A 20863-nucleotide genomic window follows, 5' to 3' on the forward strand; every position below is an offset into this window, starting at 1 on the left:
ATATCAGTTGGGGCTGGACCATTGCAACACCTTAAACCATTCTGTTGTAGATTTGCTGCTATGCTTGAGATCAGTCTAGTATTGCACAAGGCTGTCAGACAGCCTCACATTTATCTATAGAATACATATATACACAGAAATTCATGGTCACCTCAATGACTGCAAGGTATCCATGTGCTGTGGCTGCAACACAAACCCAAATCACCACTTGCCCACCACCGTGCTGGTAGAATTATGGCTTGCTCTGTATTATGGCCCTAAAACCTAATATGAGCTTATCAAATATGCATTTCCCCCCCAAAACATTTAAAATAAATAACAAAATTATATTTTTCACAATTTTTTTGCTGTGACAGTTTGAGTTGCATGATCTTGCACTTGGCTTGTAAATTAAACAGATTTTTTTATACGTTAAACCTTGTTGTTGATGTTGTAATGTCCGAAAAAAACCCCATGATAAAAGATATTGCACTACGTTATCCGTGTAAAATATTTGGTAATACTAATATAGAAGCTATTAATTTGAGCCTACCAAGTGTCCAGCTATGTAAATTCCAGTCTGTGCCTTTTAACAAACCATGCAGTCAGCTTGTTCTGTACCGCTATCAGCATCCAGTATAACAAAGGTTACCAACACTTTAATATTAATCCCAATGTGGGCACAAACCACTGAATCACGTCACCAATCAGGCAGCTCATTTAACCCACCTACCTACACTGCTGCCTTAGTTAAAAACATGCACGAAAAGTAAATAAAAGGTTAAATTCCTGAACTGCACGGCTATCAGTGAGGCTGCTTTAAATACTTCTTTATAAGGCAGTTTGCCCTAAAATCCATAAAAACTGTTTGATACACGGGCAGAGACGTCACCAGGGAAGCTCCCCTTCGACATAGCGAGCCAGTGCGCATGCGTGGAACATTCGATCACTGGCTGTGTAGCTAACGGCTAAGCTACGGATTCAGCAGACATGGAGAGGAAAGGTAAATCTTTACGCGACACGTTGCACGCTGTGTGACTGGTGTAACACATTGTGTGTGTGGTTTGCCGTTACAGTCGATGTTGTCGTGCAGTGACAAATATAAAAACACTATTTTTCGCCGAGCAGCATACATTGTGATACGTGGTTTAATTGAACGCGTCTATCACGCACTGAGCTGGAGCGTTAGCCCTCTAGACGTTAGCTTTAGCTTCAATAGGACATGTCAGGATTAGCTCGATACATTTAGCTCTCCAGCTCCTTCCATTTTAAACACAGCCCGAAACACCGGCCACGGTAACCGTGCGTTCATGTATGAGTCCATAATTAGCCGCTGTAGTGGCTGAAATCACTTCACGCCACATTACCGTGTTTGAGACGAGCGTTGCCTAGGTGGGAAGCTCAGTGATGTGACTTAACGTTGGATGGGTTCTGGCAAACCGACACATGCACTGACACTGATTTTAGATACTGTTAGGTGCAAACATGACCCAGCACGATGCATAATGAACGTTGGGGTGAGGTAATTGTTTATTTCAGATGGCTTCGTTTGTTTTGTCTTGAGTGTCAGCTGGAAATCAACAAGGCAAACAGACAATGGTTAAAAAAAAGAAAAAGGAAAAAAAGAGAGATCTCCTGTTTCTTTTTTCTATTCTTTTTTTGCAGTGCTGGCACTGCAGGCGAGGAAGAAGAGGGTGAAAGCAAAGAAAACCAACAAAAAGTGAGTCACTGCTCCATTTAAACGTCATTCCCTCTTATGTGTGTCCCGTTTTTTAGGACACCCGCACACGAGCAAGTATTTTGTCAGCTGTACTCAATCAAAGCAGGTTGTTTGTTGCACTTTGGTGTATTTGCTGCTGTTCTGACATTGGAGAAGCTGTTAGAAAGGCCTTTGACTGCTTGTTTGCACTTAAACTTTGTTTTGGTCTCTACACGCCACAGCTTTTTATTTTTGCTCTAACCCTAACACGGTTTACAGTGCTTTAGTAAAAAAAAACAAAAAACACAAGTTTTGGGTGCTCTGTAAGCCATACCTGAAATATAATATTTAAACACTGTGATCACCTGAAAATATTTCTGAATGATTAGTTGCTGTAAATAGGGCTGTCAAGCGTTGATCTCCAGTACCGATTGTTTTGGTGTGCCCAACAATCTAGTAATCATGCTTGCACCAGTGGCATCCTCCAGAGCGTTACATAACAGCTAGTGCTATATTTAAAACAAGAGAATGAAGAAGCCCACATCAGCCCACCGAAGCATGGTGTTTAACTGAAAACAGCACCATTGAGGATACTCTCCTCCTGACAACGTTATCTTCATGGCTCGTACTTGTATGTTTTATTAGCTGTAAGAATCATGTGATACCAAGAAACTAAATGCAACTTAAAGCAGAGCAGCTGCATTCTGCAGTAATCCTAGCACATTGAGCACTGCATTTATAGACGAACAAAACAACCTTAGAGGACATAATGGGGTGGACTGGTTAATGTTTTGAAGTGCTGTGAGAGTCTCAAGGAAAATGTGCATCAGACACTTGTCCTCACACCCAAAAGGATGAGCACCATTAAAACGAGGTGCACACACCCAATATTAAAGCTTTTTATAATGAAAGGATGACTAACTGAGACTGGCTCTGCATTCAAATATGCTTCATCTGCTTTCTCTCTTTGTGAATGAAAATGCACGAGTGAGTATGTAATTTAGACGATGTATTTATTTGCATGTTGAAGTGAATTTGAAAAGCCATGCATTTACCTCTCAAGATGCAAAAAAACACGTTTTAAAATAATATGTTATTAATGCAGCAATGTAAATATTAAAGCAGACAACACGAGAACTGTACAGATAATCAGTATTAAATTACTGCCTCATTTTACCAGCTTTATGATACTTAAAATATAATGAATGCGTTTCAGATTTAAAGCTTGACTAGAAAGTCAAGATTCATATAAAGTAATTCAGTAATTATTTGAATCGGTTTATTTTGTCATCCTTGGACAAACATGCACCGCTTCAGCTGACCGTGTCAGGCACAAAGAAGTAGGTTGCAGGATTACGTAGAAAACCAGCAGCTCATTTATGAAACACTGGAGCCCAGTTGTAGGAATTTAGTTGAATGTGATCTCTGCTCTCTTGGCTCCAGTAGAGATGAGCAGGCTTAATCTGCTCTGTGGAGGAAGTAACATCAGGCTGTTTGGCTTTCAAGTAAATATTAGGAACTGAACTACTGGCAAAGCCAGAATGTATGTGGTGACACATATAAACATGGAAAGAATATGTTCTGTTATTTAGGGCTTGCAGAGCCATGAAAAAAAAAATATATACAGAAATATGTTTCAAATATGCATTTAGAAAAGAATTGGATGTCCTGTTTTCCATTATGTCGGGTTTGATCAATCTGTCGCCGGAGTTTTAGTCAAAATGAAAGTCTGCACACAGTGATTTATATTTGAAAAATGCAATATGCACAGACATTTCATTTGTCTGACAGCTTGACATAATGACCATATAACTCACTTAGTAATTTTGGAACATAATTTGCTTGCAGGCTTGTACGTCTGCTTGTAATGTAGCCACAGTTTTCTGTCCCCTTATTCTGGAAACTTCTCAGTATTCAGTCTGATTCAGCAAGGTTGATGTTGTCTTTCATAATGCGGATATATACACACACACACACACACACACACACACACACACTAGGCCTGCAGTAAAATGAATAAAACAAACATATGGTGACAGTTGAATTGCTATGTTGACTGCAGCATGCGTTTCCTTAAATGCTTTCTTTAATTTGGTTGTGTGATATTCCTTGGCAGAAGGTGTGCCAGTGTGGTATTATTGTGGTAGGGTTGTTTTGACAGGCCAACTTCTTGTTTTGGTTTACACTATGGTTAAAAGCAGACGTTCAAATGCAGTTTAAAAAAAAATCATTGACAGCGATTTAGATGGTATTTGCTTAAATTTTCTGCTTGCAGTTTGTCACTGTGCCAGTGCTCGGTTACACATTTAGGAATCTTTATTAATATAATAACCGTTTGTGAATATTTTAATAGTTAAACATTGCTTCGATAGCTGCAAGATTTGTTTGAAACTAAGTTTTGGACACACCTTGCTATTTTGTTAAAACTAATTAAACTTGGTTGCAACAGTCCTTCATTAATCTTTCTTTACTGATAACAAGGTCAAAGCAAGAAACTGGAGGCAATTACACTGAAACTTGTGGTTTAATTTCAAGGGGACATGATCCAAATTAACAGCCTGCTATGACTTTAATGGACTTTTATCTGCTACTGCTCTATTGTTTTGCCTTGCAAATATTTGCCTTTAATGTGGGTTTATGTTTGGTTAAGTGTAACTGTCAAACTAGTGTAATAATTCAAAACTGTTTTTTATTTATGGTCAGAAATGGTCATATGCCAAAACATTGCATGCCAAAAATACTCACTCAGCCATTGAATTCAGTCATGTCCACAGATGTATAAAATAGGGCACCTGCAGACCGTCTATAGAAATTTGTGAAACTGTGAAATCCAGCGTGGTACCATGATAGGATGCCATCTGTGCAGCAAGTACAGTTGTGAAATTTCTTCATTACTAAATATTCCAGAGTCAACTGTTAGTGGTATTATAATAAAGTGGAAGCGATTGGGAACAACACCAAGTTTGCCATTAAGTGGTAGGCCACACAAATTTACAGAGCAGGGTCACCAGATACGGGGGTGCATAGTACACAGGTCACCAACTTTCTGCAGAGTCACCTGCTACGGACCTCCAAACTTCACGTGGCCTTCAGATTAGCTCAAGAATAGTGTACAGAGAGCATCATGGACTGGGTTTCCAGGAGCGAGCAGTTGCATCCAAGCCACATGTCACCAAGTACAGTCCAGCGCATCAGATACAGTGGTGTAAAGCACGCCACCACTGAACTCTAGAGGAGTGGAGTTTTTTGGAGTGAAGACTCATGCTGTTCTCTCTGTCTAGTAATCTGATGGATGAGTCTGGGTTTGGCAGTAGCCAGAGAAACAGAACTTATCTGACTGCATTGTGCCAAGTATAAAGTTGGGAAGGAATTATGGTGTGACGTTGTTTTTTCAAAACTTGAGCTCTGTCTTTTAGTTTCAGTGAAAGGAACTCTTATAGCCCTTTTTTCACTAGTACCTACATGATTTGACTCTGTTTCGGTCATTTTCAATTACAATCAAGTACCACTTAACATGGGGTATTTGTATGCGACATGAACACCACAACAATGGAGGAGCACACACCTGCTGCTCGGAGTATAACTTTTTTCGAGGGACCACAGTGGGAGGTTTTTTTTTTTCTTTCTTTTTTTTCTTTCCGTTTTCCTCGTTGCCAGGTTTCAAAAATTAGTAGGTACTAAAAAAATGCCTATTACCATGGTACTACCACCTAATGGAAAACTCCTAAAAACTGTGTCGAGCCGGCCCAAGTAGGTACAAGTGGAAAAGGTTTATTAATGCTTCAGCATACCAACACAATGTCATGCTTCCAGCTTTGTGGGAACAGTTTGGGGACCAGTGCACAAAGCAAGGTCCATGTCACCTCATGAGGAGTCCTCACCTCAACCCAAGTTACCTCATAGTTTCTTCATATTACACATAGGCATTTTTTAATTTTTTTAAAGAGGTAGTTGTGGGTTAATTGAAGTCTGCAATGAAAGATGAGATATTACCCTGGAGTAAAATTTTATTTGTTGACATTTCACATTTTCACAGTGATTGAAATGTGACTGTGGATGTTTACAGTTATAACCCTTCTTTATGATAGATTTATAAAACAGTTGTCTATTTGTAGCTTTATACATACACCAAATGTACACCAATTATTTATTTATTTTTTGCAGTCAGCCCCCGGTGTCATCTGTTTAAGAACGAGTGGTTCTTGTCATGTTTGATTATTTTGTGTGAGAGGCTTTTTAATAAATACTGTGTTATATGGGTTATGTTTATGCAACAAAAAACTTGGCTGATGAGCAAGTTCTTCCTGTCTCTAGTTACCCATTTATACAAGAGCTGATTTTGAAACGTCTATGTCCGTCACTGTGACTGATCATCCAGAGCAGGCACACTCTATGTTGGTGCTTAGCTAACATGATTATGTTGTTCAGTAAAGTATTAGTGTTAGAGTGAATTACTCAGTTGCTAACGCTAGCTAGTTAATGCCACTTACTTTTGAGCCAATTAAGGTCAGATCCCAGGAGAGGCAGGAGAACGTTCCCACTGCTTTTTAATGCATCTGTTTAAGTTAAACTCTACAGCTGTTCATCAGTTCTGCAGTGCTGAGCAGTGTTTGGAAGTAAAAGGTTGAGCTTTGATTCTTTCCTGCTATGTAGAAGAGTCGAACTCATCGGTTATCAATGAGGTGCAGTCTTGTTCAGTTAGTCTCATCCGCATGTCCTGTAATAAAATCCTCTCATCCTGGGCACGCCTTATTGTTGAGCTAATATTTGATAAATGGACGGTAAATGCATCAGAACTCTGTTCCATCGAAGTCTTTCATAATTGTTGTTTTTACATCAGGCAGCCAGCCAATCCCAGAGCTCGACAGCAACCTCAGGCTGAAGCCTCCCCTCAGGAACCTGAGGAACCTGAAGAGATCCTTGGCTCTGATGATGAAGAGCAGGAGGACCCCAATGACTACTGCAAAGGTGGGTTCCTCTTTACTTTTTGCATTCAAAGGCACACTATATTGCACTGTATTTGATTAACTACTCTTTCAAGTTTTTTTTTTTTTTTTTTTTTCCCCCCCAGTAGAAAAACGATACCAGAGTATTGGTGATTCACACCTTAGTTTAAACAGATAAATCAATATTTGGTATGACTGTTTCAATAAACGGTGTCGCTTCGGTTAGTTGTGACCTGTTATTACAGTGAATGTTATTTCACTGGCTGTTCTGTATATATACATGCTCACCTCTTTATTTATCTAATCAGCTTGAATTTCTTATCTTTTAGGTGGCTACCACCATGTGAAAGTAGGAGACCTTTATAATGGAAAATACCATGTAATTCGGAAGCTCGGCTGGGGACACTTCTCCACCGTGTGGCTCGCCTGGGATATTCAGTATGAGAAAAGCTTTACTGCATATTTATAATTCATGTTTTGTTTTTGAGACTTGACATTGGATTCCAGATGCAGCAGCAGCTGGCTCAGAGACTGTTTACTTTGCTTCCTGTTAGTGAACATTACATTCTGTGGTTGCAGGGTAAAGAGGTTTGTTGCAATGAAGGTGGTGAAGAGCGCAGAGCACTACACAGAAACAGCACTGGATGAGATAAAACTGCTCAGATCTGTGAGTATCAGATTTAGTTGCATATAGTAGGTTTTATGATGAAATCTCTAATCAGTAAGCGCAGGAAGTGTTCACTAATTAGTTGTGGGGATATCTGGAGACACATCAGAGTGTACAGCAACGTGTTGCAAGGACAGCAGGGCTTTGCTTACACTACAGCTTTTACACATGTTTATTCATCTAAACATGTGACTTGCATGCGTTCCAGCACGTATGTTCACACAGTTTTACATGTAAATGATGTGTGTGGGTCCCCCACCAATTTTTTTTTTTTTTAAATTTTCATTTTTTTGTCTGTAGGTAAGAAACTCTGACACGAATGATCCCAACCGAGAGATGGTAGTCCAGCTTTTAGATGACTTCAAGATCTCTGGCGTCAATGGAACTCGTATCCTTCACAGCCAGATATAACAGATGTTTCCGGGTTTTTATTATTAGTCACATTTGATTTGTCAAATTACCTTCTGCTGGGATGGGAAAAAAAACCTAAAACAAAAACTTCAGTCTTATTAGAAATGTTTTTGTTTGTTTGTTTGTTTGTTTGTTTTTTTTTTTTTAAATGTACAGAACTTTCTTTCCCTTCATGTCCATGTCAGGTAAAAAGCTGTATGCAAGTAAGAAAGTAAACAACAGGTGAGGGTGTGACAAATGGAATCTTATGTGTCCCAAACAGACCTCCACCCCCATCACAACACTTTAGTTGGGTAAGATCCCCTGAATGCCTGAGGGATTGCTGTAGTTGTAACACGAGAGGCTCTAACAAAAGCGTATGGGTTGCACATCTACGTGTCCTGTCTTCAGCATAAACAATGCCACTCCTCATTTAGGTAGTTGTTTTTTCCCTTTTTTGTTTTCAATTTTGCTTTACCGGTATTACTTTGCCATCTTAACTGCTCCAATCTTCAGACGTCTGCATGGTGTTTGAGGTGTTAGGACATCACTTATTGAAATGGATAATAAAATCAAACTACCAAGGACTGCCCCTGGCTTGTGTGAAGAGCATCATACGACAGGTAAAGTGAGACCCACAGGCACACCTTTTGAATGCCTATGACTCATCATTAAGGCTCAGTAGTTCACAAGAGTTGTGTAGCCTGCAGGCTGCATGATAGATGGAAAACAGTCAGGGTAGAGGAAGCTGTGATAACTTTACATATTAACAATAAGCTGCTTAACAAAACAGATGGGGAGTGAGGCAAAACTAAGGGGGCTTTTTTTTCATGGTTAAACAAATGACTAATTCAGCAGTTAATTGCACAGCTCATCTGTGGATTAGTGTTGTGTATTCCACAGCTTTTTATTTGATGTCCTTTGAAAAACAGCAAATGTTCCTTTTATTAAAATTTTCTTAGATTGTTAAGCTTTTGTGTTCTCTTAAAGGGACCCTTTTATGCTTCTCTTAATGTTCTGTTATATGCTGTGTTTGTTACATGGATGGATTTTCAATAAGCACCACTAAGGTTTAAAATAATGATAGTATCATTGTGTATTAACTACAAACCAAACGCTCCGGCTTCAGACTGCCCTAGGGATTCTTTTTAAGACTTTTTTTTTCTAGTCTTGGCTCCTTTCCTTTAAAGGGAGAAGAACTAAAATATTTTGTTTCAGAGAGGATAAACTGAGGGGCTGCAGCAAAGCCAAATGTGATTAATAAGGATTATTTATGAACTCTGAATTGTGCAAAGCTAGTATATTTGTTTCCAAGAAAAGAAAAACCTGAAATTTGACGCAAAAGTTTCCTTATGTTTAGTTGGTAAAGGTTTTGTGTCCAAGTCAGTCTGATTGGTTAATTTGATCTACACAATCAGATAACCATTTTCCATTAATGTTTTTTTTAAGGTTCTCCAAGGTCTGGACTACCTGCACACAAAGTGTCATATCATCCACACAGACATCAAGCCGGAGAACATCCTGATGAGTGTAGATGAGCCTTACGTACGGAGGCTTGCAGCTGAAGCCACAGAGTGGCAGAAGGCTGGGGCGCCTCCTCCCTCTGGTTCAGCGAGTATGAGACGTGCATGCACACACACTTTTATATCTGCATTCATAGGTTTAGTACAGGTTTTGACTTATCTCATGTTCTCTTTACAGTAAGCACAGCGCCAGTTCCAAAACAGGTACAAGACTTCGTTTTTTTTTTTCACTTTCTGCTTAGATATTAGCCTCCTATATGTTTTTATTTATTTTTTTTAGTTTACTTTTAAATCAGTCCTATAAATGTGTAAACCTTTCCTTTTTTTGTCTTTGACAGACAGTAAAAATGTCCAAGAACAAGAAGAAGAAGTTAAAAAAGAAGCAGAAGCGGCAGGCGGAGCTGCTGGAGAAGTGCATCATGGACCTTGAGGAAATGGAAAAGACCACAGAGTTACGAGAGGATGATGAAGATGAAGACGACCCACAGACTGAAAAGGGACGAGCCTGTGCGCCTCTCAGACAGGTGTCTTTTGCAGAGATAGGAAACGAGGAAACAGATGGTAAGAAGCTAACGTCAGAGAAGTAATGTGTTCTGCAAAATTTGCAAAGCAGCCAAAAAATCTGATATGAATCAACTGAAAATAAATTTTCTGATACTTTCAGGGAGCACTTTGAATGCAGATCACACGAGGGTGGGACCAGAGGAACTGTCTGAAATGAACTGTAATGGCCATGTGGAGGAGAGTGACTTTCAGCATAGCGATGAAGACCAACACAATGGCAATGCAGAGTGCACAGAACAATGTGGCTCTCCAGAGGATCAACACGTGGAGTCTCCTCTCCACTCCATGTACAACGGTGTTGAGTCTACAGATTTCAATGAGGTGTACACAGAGACTAAAGGAACTGGGGCTCGTAGCCGTGGAGTTACTGAGAAACGCTTTTCTGCTGGGCTGGAGGACGGAGAGCTGGAACAAGGCATTTTAGAAGAAGATGGAGAGGATGGGTCCAACTGTCCCTATAGAAACCAGGAAGATGCAAGAAATGGTCAGTAAGCCGAAATCGATTGGTTTAGGTTTTTAGAAGCTGTTTGCTGTCGCTGAGCTGCTTTGGAAATTTAACAAAACCATGTGAACTTTGAAATATTGATTATTATACTTATCATTTATTCAGTGTTTATCCCATTGTTTTATTCAATGTCACTGCTTCTCTCTGTGCTTTATAAAGGCAAGCTGACAGCAGGATCCCTGCTAGTTAACCCACTTGAGCCACTCAATGCAGAAAAGATCAAGGTCAAGATTGCAGATTTGGGAAATGCCTGCTGGGTGGTGAGTAGCCTGCTAATGACCAAAGGGATTTCCTCATAAGAGATGAAACGGTACAGCCAGGGACACATCGAGTGTCATCTAGCTACTGAGAGTAATGTTTCGGTATTCCTGCTTTTTATGGTTTTAAATGAGAAATCATTTACCAGATGGGAGTGTGATCCAGATTTCAAATTGAGCATAGAGGCCATTTATATTTTCAATCATTTTTATTCTCATGTAAAATATTTCTGTTTTTCAGTGGGTTATTGCTACACATGATGAAACCTACTTGTTATACGTTTGTGTTTTCGTATTTGTCTTTTTTCCTCTCAGCACAAGCACTTTACCGAAGACATCCAGACACGACAGTACCGGTCTTTAGAAGTACTTATTGGTTCTGGATACAGCACACCAGCTGATATTTGGAGCACAGCCTGTATGGTGAGAAATTTTCTCTGTATCAAACTATTTATATAGTGCCAAAAGGTGCTTAAACTCCCCCCTAAAACTGAACAGAACAAAAAACATTATCTGAAGGAGGAAAAAAAATCCATTGTATCTTAAAGACTCAAGTAGCATAATGAGAGTCTAGTCAGTGGTGGGAGGGATTTATTGAAATTTGGACAGATGGCTTCATACTGTTTCTTTTTCCCCCCCCTCCCTGTGTTTGTATTGTCCTCAGGCCTTTGAGCTTGCCACAGGGGACTACTTGTTTGAACCACATTCTGGGGAAGATTATTCCAGAGATGAAGGTATTGCCTGGTCTTCCTGTACTTTCGGTGTTTAAAGTACAAGTTTTAACTCTAGATCATTAATTCTCAGAGCTTGATTTAGTAGATGTATTGAAATGTGTTTCACTGGTGAGTGAGACTTCTGTTTCGTATTACTGCTACTGTTAAAAGCACCGTAGTGTTGTTAAATCTTCTCTTATTGGTGTTGAACTGTTGAATTATTTAAAATGTCCAATATGCATGCAAGTTCTCACCTTCACTGGAGCTCCAGTTACAGTGCACTTTGCACAGTGTTAACATGTTAATGAGGTGCTCCATTAATGGCTTTGAATTCAGAAGAAATATTGTAAAGTATGAAAAGTATGAGCATTCCTGTGTGTATTTCCTGTCTAACAACTTGAGCCACTTTTTTACCGCACTGGAGATGGGGCCATCTCTTCAATTCTCTTCTCACCTTTTCCTCACCTCCTTGTTACTCATACTTCATGTTTGATCCATTTTCACCTCATATTTTAATTGAAACATAAGGTGAAAATGGAATTTTGGCTTGCTGCTTAGCTCAAAGTTTCCATATTAACTTGATTCTGCTCTGGCATGTCTGCTATGTGCTGACCTTTAACTTTGACTTTACTGGAACATCCTGCAGCTTTTTCACCTGCTGTCACATAAACCATGGCTTACTGTTCTATAAATGCTTTGTGTTTAACGTTTTTATTAGATTTTTTTAGTAAACTTGCATCAGTCTGCTTTTTGTGTTTTACTGTATATCTTTGTGGGCTGTGCTTTAATGCAGACTTCCCATCTTGCTTTATAGTTATCATTTTTCTGAAATACAACAGTGAATGAGCTCCATGTGTTCAGATGTTTTTCAGTAGGTTAATTCAGGCTGTTGATACATGTGCTATTTGTCACACTAGACTGTCATCATCATCATCATCATCATTGTAATCATCATCCTTTGTTCCTAATACATTGTTCCACTTGACTGTTTGCCATCTCCTCTCCAAACTCCCTGTGACTTTCCATCTTCCTCCTCCTCTTCCTCCTCCTCTTCTCCTCTGATGTGCCTCATTTCCAGACCATCTTGCTCTCATGATTGAGTTGCTCGGTAAAATCCCCCGACACTATGCTCTGAGTGGAAAATACTCACAGGAATACTTCACCAAGAGAGGTACGCCAGCACCTCTGTCTTTGGCTCACTCTGGGAAAGGTGGACAAAGAGGGTCAAGGCAGGAGGTTAACTTCAGTCAGCACACTCAAATGGTTTTGTGCAGGCCCGTCATCAAAGCAAGAAACTCAGACCAATAAATGTCAGCCTCTTTGAACCACTGATCATGATTCAAGTGTTGTTCTGCCAAAGACTGCCTGGCAGAGCCTTGTACACTGCCTTTAGACATTTTGGCTAGGTGCTTGATGCCGTATTGGTCCCTGCTGAGGAGAATCAGAATGACCTTTTTCCTCTGCATGGAGTCCACTGCGCAACAACAGTGTATTTATAAATGTAATTTAATCAGTTTCCTTTAATGAAACAAGTCACAGGGGGGAAAAAAGGCAAGAATCCTTTACTTTTATAAGTCAGTGTATTTATTTCAGAATATAAACTTTTAATGTACTCAAAGTACACACGTTTACAGAAATATGATAATTAATGTAAGATGGTTTTAATTAAGGATGTCTATAAGGGATTAACTGACAGTCTTGATGTAACCTTTTTAAGGTCCCTGAGTGGGAGTTGTTTTGTTGATATGTACCAAGGTTACTGCAAATGTTAAGACCTCTGTTACAGTTACGGATAAAATGACAGTGAAGTTGATGAATAATTAACACAAAGTACAAAAACATGATTTTTTTTTATATTTTTTTTATTCATTATTATTTAAAGAATGGCCAGTTTTAGATGTATTTTTCTGACATTTTTCAGAATTTCTTTATCTGGGCCTGTCTTGTCAATCTACAACTGGTGGGAATTGTTTTTGTTCCCTGCTCAGTCTGAAAAGCTTCAGTGGAAAAAACCCCAAACTGAACAATAAAAAAGAGCTAAAGGTTAATGAACCTTACAGCTCTGTTTTATAACTTTCTAACTTCTGGTCTTTACACCTCGTCCTCTGCCAACAGTGAGGCTGGTGTGTGTGATGTCACCCAGGCCTCTCTCTCCCTCTGCCCTCCACCCACACACCCAGAGTGGGCCTGTGACTGGGTCCACTGTCTGATGAATCTGTTTGTCTTGTCTGTCTTTTCTCTTGCAACTGTCTGCTGTATAGACCATATAGCACTGATCATTGAGCTGCTGGGGAGTGTCCCACGCAAACTCATAATGTCCGGCAAATATTCCAAGGATTTTTTCACCAAGAAAGGTAAAACAGAAGCTTTACTGTCAAGATTCGAGTGAGAGTTACTGACTGTGCTTTGGAATATTCCCTACTTGAATCCCAATTGCTGCATATTCATACATTTGAATATACATGTAAAAATGTCTCCAGTGTATATTACAGTTCAAAAGAACAGGCCTTCTTTAAAAAGCAATTACAAGGTAACTATTTAATCAGTGTCATTTGTCCGATTAAGACTGTATGTGCAGTTTTGCAGACATGACTGTCCTTGAAGTGAAGTTTAAAATGGGGAAGTTTTTGTACTCTGTAGTGGTGTGGTTCTGATGCAGTACTGTCTGTCTGCAGGTGATTTGAAACACATCACTAAGTTGAAGCCGTGGGGACTGCTGGAGGTGCTGATTGACAAATACGAGTGGCCCCGCGAAGAAGCAGAGTGCTTCACTGACTTCCTTCTTCCCATGCTGGAGCTTATTCCAGAGAAAAGAGCCACGGCCGCAGAGTGCTTGCGCCACCCCTGGCTCGCCCTCTAGTGGACACCTCCAGCTATCGAACCTCCCTTCCCTCCCACCTCCTCCAGAGACTGCAACAGATCACTTTCCAGTTTGGGCATATCAGATGGATATTTATTTTTCTTTATTCTTTCTTCTTTTTTTGGTTAGATGTTTTGAATTTCTTATGTTCTTGTTTTTGAGCTAATGCTTCTGTGTACGTTTGCTTTGCATTAGTTGGTTCTCAGTGTGATGTCAGGAATCCAGTGGATTTTTTTTTTTTTTATTACTTTGTGCTCATGTTGGCTCCAACTGCTGTGCTCCGTTCACCCTCCTAAGGAAGTCTGTCATTGTACTGCTAGTGACTCATCCTTGTTTGTTACACTCCTGCACTAAAACCTAAACAAACCAAGGATATGTAGCCTTTATTGGTCATTTTTGTTCCCTAAAACTCTTTTCCCACAACTTTTCAGTAGTGACTTAAAAACAAAAAACAAAAAAACAAAAAAACAAATCCCATTCAACATTTGAAATACACTTTGTATTTGTAAAGAAGGTTTTAGGAAGTTTCACACTGGGCTGACATGTACACTGACTTTGGGTAACTTTCATTTCATGCATTTCTTCAGGCAGGGTCACTGTTTGATAAAGTAGGTCATGTTTAGCCATAGCAATTCCGTTATCACCTGGTATTTAGTATCCTTAGTTAATTATAATAGGGATCTTTCATTTTCATGGGAGGCTGGTATTCTCATTCACCTATTACAATTCAGGTATATAGTATTTTAAAGGTTTCAACAAGACAACATGTTAAGAAGCCCAATCTTAAGGAGGAAAAAAAAAAAGTGAAAATAAACTGTATATATCTGTACCAAAGAGTTTGCCTTTATGTATATTACAGTTATGTACAGTTTTTAACAAATCTTATATCTTAGCTAAAATTGTTTAGCTGGGTAGCTGTGTTTTAATAAAGCGTATGGAAGGTGTGTTTGAGCTCAGTTGTATGTGTGGTCAACTGTTCAATAATGTCACTGTTTTTACCATCGAAATGGTGAGATCTGATGTTATGTAATGGTGTCCCAAACAGATCATATCCAAGTAACCTATGTTATCTGTCGAAACCTATGGGGGGAAAAACAAAAACTTACATTGGTGTCAGATTCAAGAACATAAACTCTGTGCGAGTTGTCGACTTACAAAGCTGTACAACACACCATACAATAAAACAAATCTTCATACAATACATGATTTTGGTGGGCTTGTTTATTGGGTATTGTGAAATATAGTAAAATAAGGAAGCACAAAATCGTATTAATCAAAACCACAGTAAACATTAGAAGGCAAGAGAGGTGAAAACCTAAGGTGCATCATGATATTTCACACTGGCCCTGAAGGTCTGTGGATTCAATCAGGGGTTTTCTGTAAAAGAGAAACAAAAGAAAAATGTTTGTGGACACCAGGGCTGAGATGGTTTGACCATGTGCAGAGAAGGGACTGGATATATTGGACACGGGATGTTGAACATGGATCTACCAGGCAGGAGGTGGAGCGGAAGAGCACACAGAAAATTAATGAATGTAGCAAAGGAGGATATGGAGAAAGTTGGTGTAACAGAGAAGAAAGCTAAGGATCCGGTGAGATGGAGGAAAACGATCTTCTGTGGGTAAGCCCTAAAGGGAGCAGATTTAATGGACTTCAGGCACTGGGACACTGGGCAAATTATGACCACAGATTAACTGTAAAACTGCTAATTTGATAAAGTTTATGGAGAAAAACTTTTTAACCTAATTACTAATTTGTTGAAAAGAACATTGCAGCACAACTTAGCTTCGAAAAGTTGCATCTGAACTAATCACAAGACGTCTGGCACAATGTCCTGTCAACAGATTAGACCAAAGTGAAGATATTTGGTGGTTCATAAAAACCCAAACATAGCATGTCAGCACAAACACCTCATACCAACTGTAAAGCACGGTGGTGGATCTGTCTGACAGCTGAAGCTTGGCCGAAAATGGGTCATTCAACATGACAAGAATCCCAAGCACAGCAGCAAATCTACAAGAAAACAGCTGTAATGGCAAACTGAAAGCCCAGAAAGTCTGGACCTCAACCTGACTCAAATACTGTGGTGGGACTTCTTGAGATCTGTGTACAATTAAATGGAATTGATGAACTGAAGCGCAATTTTCGTAAACAAGAGTGAGTCAAAATTCCTCCACAGACACATGAGAGACTGATATAGTCGAAATGAAAACAACTTCAAGTAATTCTGCTAAAGGTGCTTCTACAAGATACTGAAACATGGGGTGTACTTAGTTTTTCACGGAACTACAAAGAGTCCTGTGGTAACTTTCTTTTTCACACGACTGTATATAAAGAACTCTGCAGAAAAATCTCCAATCTTGGATACGTTTCTTAAGGTGAAGCAAATTTTGCTAATGATGGCTCAGACCTTAACAGAGAGCAGGCATGCACAACAGCAGGACCTTGTAGCAGGCCAGTCTGAAAGGAATGTGGCTGTTTTATATGTCACACATTATACTTGTGCTATGCCAGCTATGACACATTAAAATATTTGTTTCTATACCCAGCATTCAGTCTGCATACCACCCCACAGCCCTCACCTGCTCCCTCCAGCTCAAAGTCATCTGGCAGAAGTTTGTCCTGCCGGTTGCCGAGTGTGAAGGACAGCAATGCCAGGAGCACGGCGTCCAGAATGCTGATGATGGCCAGGATGTAGGCCCAGCGCACCGTACAGTTTCCCAGCGTGTACTTATCTGTCTTCTGGCCGCACATCCTCTTCACCTCTGGAGAGTCCCAACCATCTGGGTAGATCATGCAGCCCATCACCATCAACACACCTGCGGGGGAAGGACATGGAAATGGCAGAGCCTTGTAATAATTACCTCTTGTGTGCTCTTACTTTGATAAATAATTATAATCCGGTGCTGTGGAGCCCCCAGTGCATGATAAGACATGATGTACCTCCATAAAGTGCCAAAGTTTTTATTTATTTACGGCTCAGCAAGGCAGATGATGCTCTGTGGAGCCATTTGCACGATGTACCGTTATGAAAGTTCTTAAATCTTAAATGCTATTCTTCCCGTAACGTCTCCTCTGGGCTTCCCCAAAAGCTACTTACAGTAGAATGCGAGTTTGCAGATACATGCCCATAAAGTTTTACAGGCTTTTATCGTGGCTAGTTTTCTTGCCCCTCATACGCTTTTAGGTGCAAATTTAGATCAGTTAACAACACAGCAACACCTGATCTTGTTACAGGTAACTAATATGCTATCGAAGGTGTCAGAGTCTGGGCTGAAACAGGATTCCTTATTGGCCACGGCGAAGAACAACCTCTAGAACAAACGCACATCACACCTGAAACTGGAGAGGTGAGAAGTCGACCCGTGACGGGATGAGCTCATTGTTTCACACCTGACTTACAAGAGAAGCACAGGTCTCATGGCTCCTTTATAGCTGCCTCTTTAATTTGAGTTCTGGTATTGAGGTGGTGAAATATTTGGGCTATTACTTAAGAATAGTTATAATAAAACCGATGAACTGAACCTCATCAGACTTCTTTTTAAACTGGTAATTTATGGTCGCAAGAACTTTTGTTGGCACTGTCATTGTCTGTTTCTATTGTATTAACAGAGCCATCAGGTGATGCATCAATATTATTCATACTGTGACATTTTAGGATTTAATTTGAAAAAAAAAAAAAGTTTATGTACGGTCTTAAAGGAGAACTACAGTCAGGTGCATAGTTTGTAGGATGAAGATGAGATATGAACAGTTTTTCCTCTCTACACAATCACAATGAATTTTAAATCAAAAGATCAGCATATTTGAAGAGCAGACTTTCAGCTTTAATTCAAAGGGTTTAATTTTTTTTCTTTTTATTTTGCATGAACTGTTTTTTATACTCAATAACCCATTTACAGAAAGTGCCCATGAAAGTGCTTGTCAGTCAATTCTCCAATTATTTTGACAATTGACTGACAAGTACTTTCATGGCCAGGTGAGACCCGTTCCCTTGTTATTTCAAATAACAAGATTGACAAATGAAGCAGACATAATATCTGAAGCTGATTCAAAGTGTTGAATGTATATTATATAGATTTGTATTGTAATTTTAAACATGAAGACTGAAGAAGGCCATCAGTAGGCTAAAAAAAAAAAAAAAAAAATCAATAATAAACAATGTATCAACAATCTTAAACTCAACAACATCAAAAGGCCTGAAAGACCTCAGACGAGAACTAAAGTGGACGATGACAGAATTATTTCCATGGTTACGAAAAACAACTTCCCAACATCCGACCAAGTCGGGCTTTCTCTTGTGGAGGTAGGTGTGTCATTGTCAAAGTCTACCATCAAGAGCACAAACCACTGGTTGCACCCAAGAACAATAAAGCCACATTAGACTTGGCAGTAAGGATCCAAGTAAACATCTATAATGACTCAAAACATACTGAAAAACTAAGCCAAGAGTTTCAGAAGGCAAAGAAATGTGATATTCTTCAGCCAAGTCAGTCACTGGATCACAACCCACAAAGCATGCTTTTCAGTTTCTGAAGACGAAACTGAATGCAGAGAGACCCACAAACAAGCAGCAGCTGAAGGTCAGTAAAGGTCTGGCAGAGCCCCTCAAGGGAGGATTTAGTGACATCCCTGTCAGTCACTGACTACAAGGGATTTTCATCCAAGAATTAAAAAACAAAAATGTATTGGTTTGTCCACTTATTTTTTTTCCAGCTACTAAAAACGGTGGAATATGTTTAGAAACGGCTGTAATACTTTTATTGGACCCCTTTAATTATAGCTGTAAGTCTGCACTTCTGTCACATCTGGACTCTTTAAAATTAGCTTTAAATGTATGCGCTAGGTTTTATTTTATTAATATTTTTTAGCTGATCTTACAGTTTTGTGAATTTAGTGTTAGTTTTTCACTACAAACTATACAAAGGCAAAAACAAAAAATGATCTTTGCTTACTGTTTAATGAAACATCGCATAGTCTTATGAACAATTACCCATACATTATAATATTTTACTCGTAAAAAAACATCTTAAAGATGGAGGTGAAATTAGTTTTATGATTACTTACACTGCTGTCAAATAAATGTAGTTGAGAAAAGCTAGTTTATAATATTAATCTGTGAACTGAAGTGGAATAAAGGGAATACGAACTTTACATCCAACTCTCTTCCCTCACCTGAGGCCAGCTGCATCCATGCACAGATCCTGTAGACGTTTCCTGCGTTGCAGAAGAAGAACAAACTGATGCCGACCATGGTGCCTACAATCAGCAGCATGGAAGTCCCAACGAAGAACATGGCAGTCTTGAAGGCCGGTGAGGGGATGGAAGCGAAGTCCAGCATGCTGCCCTTGCAGACGAGCTCCGAGGTCAGCGCGTTGCCGATGCAGTAGTGAAAGAGGCCGAAATAGCCGGCCTGCGGGGTGTTGACGCTGTCCCCGATCCAGTAGGGCTGAATGAAGACCACCACGGTGATGATGACGAAGCAGATGGTAAACACGGCCCACATGACGCCGATGGCTCGTGAGTTCCTCACATAGTTGGTGTGGTAGATTTTGGCAGCTTCCTGCGCTGGAAGGAGGTCCATATCCACGAAAAGTTTGCGTCAGGCTTTTGAAAGAAAGCAGCTCTGTTAGAGGTTTGTTTATAGAGCTGGAAGGATATTCCCGCAGTCTTTATACACGCACACAGACACACACGGGTCGTTGCCTGGACTGGCTGAGGATTCAGCACCCTGGAGAGCACCACAGCTCCCTAATTAATGACGTTTCTCTGATGTCACAGATTGACAGCTACCTGATAAGGCTTGGTGTGAAGATACAGTGCTACCCGCAAGTAACTAATTTACTGTAAATTAAAACAGCGCATTTGAATGAACTGCCGTACAGGGCTGTGTGTTACAGCTAATTAATTCATTGCATGCAGGCAAGAACAGGCGAGGTTAAAATAAACAACAGTTATTATTACACAGCCAGGAAACTCATCCATTTGATTCCGCTTTAATGTGACAGAAAGTTCTTCGTGGTGTTTAATATTACAAACTTTTAACTAACTGCTTAAAAACACAGCTATTTATCCTGAATACTGCTTCAAAGATTAGTGTCAAGGCCAGCGATTTGTCAAACTATACGTTTTTATTTACATAAAGCCTACATAAGCCTGATTTTAACACTGTAATCCTTTTCTATAATTCTATTTTCTGAAATTAATCAGCTACTTGTGTTGCCCAAAGTGCAACCACAGGTAAATATAAACAGTAAACACTCTTTTTTTTTAACTTACATTTTTACGGTTTTAATTTTCTACCAACTCCCCTTTTCCCCAGTTTCCTTAAATGTCATAATCTGATATTTAACGAGCTTTAGAAACTCATGAATACGGAACCAGAACGAATAAGGTTTGCTGAAATTCATGGCTGATGAGCAGGAAGCTTCAAATAAAGGTTTACTGATATCAAATTCAATATTGTTCCAGCTGAGTCTTCTTATTGGAGTTCTGCTTATCTGGAAGCTAGTGCCAGCGACAGGAACACAATAAGTATTTTATTTTGATGAATTATAATAAAAGGCGGGGGGAAAGAGAAGCAGCTTGGTTAGGTTATGGCTTTCGATTGTTGCTGAGGATGTTGAGAGTTCAGCTGCAGTAAAGTCAGAGTCAGAGAAGACACAGATGTGGAAACACAAGCGGATGGGCTTCAAATTTCATAGCCCACTCATTTTTGCAAAAAAACCGGCTTCTCTGTGAGGCTCGATGCCAAAGCGGA

General features: G+C 39.6%; 2 protein-coding genes across 3 annotated transcripts; one reads left to right on the forward strand and one right to left on the reverse strand.

Moving 5' to 3' along the window:
• Window positions 1-827: 827 nt before the first annotated feature.
• srpk1a (SRSF protein kinase 1a) lies at window positions 828-15304 on the forward strand. 2 transcript variants are annotated; one of them, XM_005478135.4, is made up of 16 exons: window positions 828-982; window positions 1645-1699; window positions 6519-6646; window positions 6954-7062; window positions 7204-7291; window positions 7592-7679; window positions 8198-8304; window positions 9131-9296; window positions 9383-9408; window positions 9543-9765; window positions 9869-10252; window positions 10433-10533; window positions 10846-10953; window positions 11195-11264; window positions 12322-12414; window positions 13919-15304. In XM_005478135.4, exons 1-16 carry the CDS (start codon window positions 970-972, stop codon window positions 14101-14103), a joined length of 1944 nt encoding a protein of 647 aa, XP_005478192.1. In that variant the 5' UTR covers window positions 828-969; the 3' UTR covers window positions 14104-15304. The 2 variants fall into 2 exon arrangements, with proteins under 2 accessions (XP_005478192.1, XP_003448188.1); XM_003448140.5 differs by lacking the exon at window positions 12322-12414 and adding an exon at window positions 13505-13597.
• Window positions 14749-19824, reverse strand: lhfpl5b (LHFPL tetraspan subfamily member 5b). Its single transcript, XM_005478134.4, has 3 exons — window positions 19279-19824; window positions 16686-16922; window positions 14749-15480 (listed from the first exon to the last, which is right to left on the reverse strand). Exons 1-3 carry the CDS (start codon window positions 19685-19687, stop codon window positions 15470-15472), a joined length of 657 nt encoding a protein of 218 aa, XP_005478191.1. The 5' UTR covers window positions 19688-19824; the 3' UTR covers window positions 14749-15469.
• Window positions 19825-20863: the final 1039 nt, after the last annotated feature.

Source organism: Oreochromis niloticus, linkage group LG20 (genome assembly GCF_001858045.2).
Source record: "Oreochromis niloticus isolate F11D_XX linkage group LG20, O_niloticus_UMD_NMBU, whole genome shotgun sequence".
Taxonomy (NCBI): Eukaryota; Metazoa; Chordata; class Actinopteri; order Cichliformes; family Cichlidae; genus Oreochromis; species Oreochromis niloticus.